Source organism: Limulus polyphemus, unplaced genomic scaffold (genome assembly GCF_000517525.1).
Source record: "Limulus polyphemus unplaced genomic scaffold, Limulus_polyphemus-2.1.2 Scaffold5175, whole genome shotgun sequence".
NCBI lineage: Eukaryota > Metazoa > Arthropoda > Merostomata > Xiphosura > Limulidae > Limulus > Limulus polyphemus.
Window position 1 is genome coordinate 54,419 of NW_013670785.1, and position 4,684 is coordinate 59,102.

Here is a 4,684-nt window from a genome sequence, read left to right on the forward strand (position 1 = left end):
ATTTTTAGAAACGCTTCTACGTTTTATTGTGCAGGTATTTTTATAAGCCCTTCTATGTCCTATTGTGCAGGTATTTTTATAAACCCTTCTACGTCCTATTATGTAGGTATTTTTATAAGCCCTTCTATGTCCTATTGTGCAGGTATTTTTATAAACCCTTCTACGTCCTATTATGTAGGTATTTTTATAAGCCCTTCTACGTTTTATTGTGCAGGTATTTTTATAAACCCTTCTACGTTCTGTTGTGCAGGTATTTTTATAAACACCTCTACGTCATATTGTGCAGGTATTTTTATAAACACCTCTACGTCATATTGTGTAGGTATTTTTATAAACACCTCTACGTCCTATTGTGCAGGTATTTTTATAAACCCTTCTACGGAAATATCTGCACAATAGAACGTAGAAGGGTTTATAAAAATACCTGCACAATAGGACGTAGAGGCGTTTATAAAAATACCTGCACAATAGGACGTAGAGGTGTTTATAAAAATACCTGCACAATAGGGTGTAGAGGTGTTTATAAAAATACCTGCACAATAGGGTGTAGAGGTGTTTATAAAAATACCTGCACAATAAGACGTAGAAGGGTTTATAGAAATATCTGCACAATAGGACGTAGAGGCGTTTAATAAAATACTTGCACAATAGGACGTAGAGGGCGTTCTTAATTTCAAAAATAACTGTAGCTTGTCATCGAAATAAGAGGAGAATCTGAAGCTCACTTTGCATTCTCTGTACTTACAACGGTCGACAAGGGGGAGGTACTTGTTCTCTTTCAAAAGAATGAGGTCTTTATTAAGCAAGTAGCAGACGCCATTAGCCCAGTAATCCAAGAACTGTTGGTTTTTCCAAAGATGTCCACAAACCTGTGAAAACAGAAAACATGGTCTAAAAAATGGTTAATAGTATTTAAATCTAACCCCTCCAAAACAACAACAACAAAGACATGTATCTTCATTCTTGCCACTAAAAGTTACTAGTACATCATAAGTACACTGGAATGTTGTAGAAAAAACACAAGTGTGGAGGACGGGGGATTCGGAAGTTTTTCGTTTGAGGACGAAAGACTTTCGAAACATCTTCCTCTACACTCGTGTTTCTATAACCTTCCATTCTAGTATATTCTAAAGAACCTATCAAAGAATTACTGTTACATTATTTGATACCTCATGACGTTATGTTGCTCTAAATTCAAAATACAATGCGTTAACAAGAGTTCCGACTTTACTAAAAAATATTCAATCTTTTGTGATGTTTTTTGGAATAGCTTGTTTCTTTGTTTTTTGAATTTCGCGCAAAGCTACACGAGGGCTATCTGTGCTAGCCGTCCCTAATTTAGCAGTGTAAGACTAGAGGTAAGTCATCACCACCCACCGTCAACCCTTGTTAAGCACTATGGGCTGTCTGTGCTAGTAGAGTGTTGAAATCCGTAGGTACACAATGGGCTATTAACTTACAACGCTAGAATCCGGGTTTCGATACTCGAGGTGGGCAGAGCACAGATAGCCCATCGTGTAGCTTTGTGCTTAATTTCAAAACAAACAAACAAAGCACTTTAGGGTAACAATTACATTTCAAGGCGAAATAAGTTTTTTGCAAGAATTTTCCACAAACCAATAAATGTGTGACTGCCACCTGGAAATAGTTAAACGAACTGACTAACTGAATCATTTTCTATAATGTAATTATCCCGCCTATTGACAAACGAAATTACGTGAAATCACAGATCTTAGTTGTCCATAGTATAAGTGCATATATTATTATATTAAACTTAACACTGGGGGGGGGTCGGTGGAGGGGGAAGAACAGGAAAATGTTTTTTATATTTAACTGCATATACTAAAATTTGAAGATGTATGAATTTCGCGCAAAGCTACACGAGAGCTGCCTGCGCTAGCCGTCTCCAATTTAGAAGTGACAGACTAGAAGGAAAGCAGCTAGTCAACACTACCCACCGCCAACTCTTGGGCTCCTCTCTTACCAATGAATAGTGGAATTTATGGTTACATTATAACGTCCCCACGGCTGAAAGGGCGAGCATGTTTGGTGGGACGGAGGATTCGAACCTGCAGATTGCGAGTTGAGCGCCCTAACTACCTGGCATGGCCAGGTAATGAAGAAAACCTTTTTACAAGTTTAACACAGTAACAAATGTGCACAAGGTTTAGCCAGCAAATTTAGCTGGAGAAAGGCGTGTAGTTTGAAAGTGTTTTGGAATGAGAAATATATAATTTCCACAACATTTTGCATTAATTATAATTTATCATACAGTAAATGTTTTCAAAAGTTATTAGCCTAATAGCTACAAAACGGTTAAGTTCATCAAAATCGGGTTCGCCCCCAGTAGCTCAACGGTAAGTGTGGGGGCTCAAATCGCCAAAAACCGAGTTTAGATACTCGTGAAGGGCACAGCACGGATAGCCCATTGTGTGTTGTTTGTAGTTAAGCACAAAGCTACACAAAGGGCTATCTGTGCTCTGCCCACCACGGGTATCGAAACCCGGATTCTAGCGTTGTAAGTCCACAGACATACCGCTGGACCCCCATTGTGTAGAAACAAAAACAGTTCCCACATCGGTCCGTCACCTGCAAAGTCAAATTACACTAGTAAGAGTAGAAAATTAGAACGATTGTAATCAAACTCAAAATATGAAATCAAATCCTATATATATATATAAGAAATAATATTTTTGTTTTACTTTGTAAACGAAATAAATCAAATCAAGTACGAGATATCAAACATAGGAAATGGTGGTTTCATCTATTTTCTAAACGAATTGTTGAAAACGGATTTCTAGTTGAAATTGTATCGTCGGAACAGATGCTTTACGTTTGCAGGTGACGTCACCATATTTACATAACTTTCAAAATTCGATTCTATCATCATAGTCTACCAGTCTCTAGAAGATGACCACCCCTTTACTTACCACAACGTTGTTCTGACCTTGATGTTGCACGTCCATTGAAACACCGAACCACATATTGTTTTTCAAATCTTTATAACTCACGAACTCGTTCTTCTTCACTTCGTTCTCATTACCTGCACAATAGGACGTAGAGGCTTTTATAAAAATACCTGCACAATAGGACGTAGAATGGTTTATAAAAATACGTGCACAATAGGATGTAGAAGCGTTTATAGAAATATACTGCACAATAGGACGTAGAAGGCGTTTATATATATATACAATACCTTTAGTTTCCTTCAACTGGGTACTATATATACAATATCTTTAGTTAATCTAATTTATCATACCGGAACATGTATTATATATATATATATAAGTACGCTGTATACTAATAGTTGTATAATACTTTTTTGTAAAATATTTATTTTTTCGTAATCACCTGAGTGAATGAGGCTGATATCCCGAACTGGCCATACTGGAAGTAGTTCACCTGGGTTGAATTGACGTACTTTGTATTTTTGGCTGCAAGAAAAACAGTTTTATTTGTACAGTTTTTGTCTCCTGGCAACAGACCTAAACATAACCACTCCTTGTTGCTAACAGAAACACATGTATACGTATTTACTTATACAAATATCCGATCTTGAATTAATATTTCCTGAGTCACTTGCACCTTCGAATATAAGAAAAAATACGCTTGTGATAATAGCCGAAAAATAGTGACTATAAAACTAATATATATATAATAAAATGAAGCTCCTTCTTGGCAGCTATAAAGATTAAAAGTTTTTTGTGTTTTTCAAATCACTATAATATTTTCTAAACATTAATTGATTGCCCCCTCCCCCAGTGGCAACTCTATAGACTTATAACACTAGCAACCAGGTGTAACTTTGGGCTTAACTACAAAAACAAAACAAGAAATAACAACATTAGTTTGTGTAATATTCTAAAGGTAGACACAAGAGGAGGAATCCAAGATTCATGAATCCCCTTTCTTTTCTTAAAACAATGACAATATGTAATAAGATTCAGTGTCTATGTGTGTGTGTCACATAACTCCTCCTAAACCGCTGGTTGCACGAACTTATAAGTAATACCAAACGAATCGTCTCGGTCCCGAGGTTTGCACAAAGGTAAAACTTTTCACCCAACCCCTTAGGGAACCAGGGTGTTTCGCGAAAACATTTTTACGGGAATTCCCCGAAAGCAGACAACAAATTGGCATTGATTTACATTGGAGCACGTAAATAAGTAGGCCTAGTAATTACCGTTCGTAACTTGGTTAAATAGATTATATTTCTATTATAGTGGCAATAATCATTAAACTGAAAAAGTGAAAAATATTAATTCAAGCATTAAATTTGAATTAAGGCGGCTTTGTAAATGTGGGCCTTAGGCCTAAGGGCTCGTTGTTATTATTATTAAGAAACTGTGTATCACTACAACTAGGCCTATTTTTCTACTAAGTATATATATATATATATATATTCTGGTCCAAGAGTCGGCCTCCCTCTTTCTAGAATCTTATATCAGTCTCAGTATTTCCTTCTTATACGGCGTTTGTTTTCACTCTGCTTACTGTATATAGTACCCAGTTGAAGGAAACTAAAGGTATTGTATATATAGTACCCAGTTGAAGGAAACTAAAGGTATACTATATATACAATTCCCAGTTGAAGGAAACTAAAGGTATTGTACATATAGTACCCAGTTGAAGGAAACTAAAGGTATTGTATATATAGTACCCAGTTGAAGGAAACTAAAAGGTA

The 4,684-nt window shown here is 36.2% G+C and overlaps 1 protein-coding gene across 1 annotated transcript in view; it reads right to left on the minus strand.

The window, feature by feature from the left end:
- The window catches only part of LOC111089074 (integrin alpha-4-like), an 18,711-nt gene that overhangs the window by 7,347 nt on the left and 6,680 nt on the right, over positions 1 to 4,684 (minus strand). The window contains exons 3-4 of the mRNA XM_022400828.1: positions 2,931 to 3,043; positions 746 to 869 (exon numbers count right to left, since the gene is read on the minus strand). Coding sequence (XP_022256536.1) covers positions 746 to 869; positions 2,931 to 3,043 — 237 coding nt within the window. The remainder of the gene's footprint in view (positions 1 to 745; positions 870 to 2,930; positions 3,044 to 4,684) is intronic.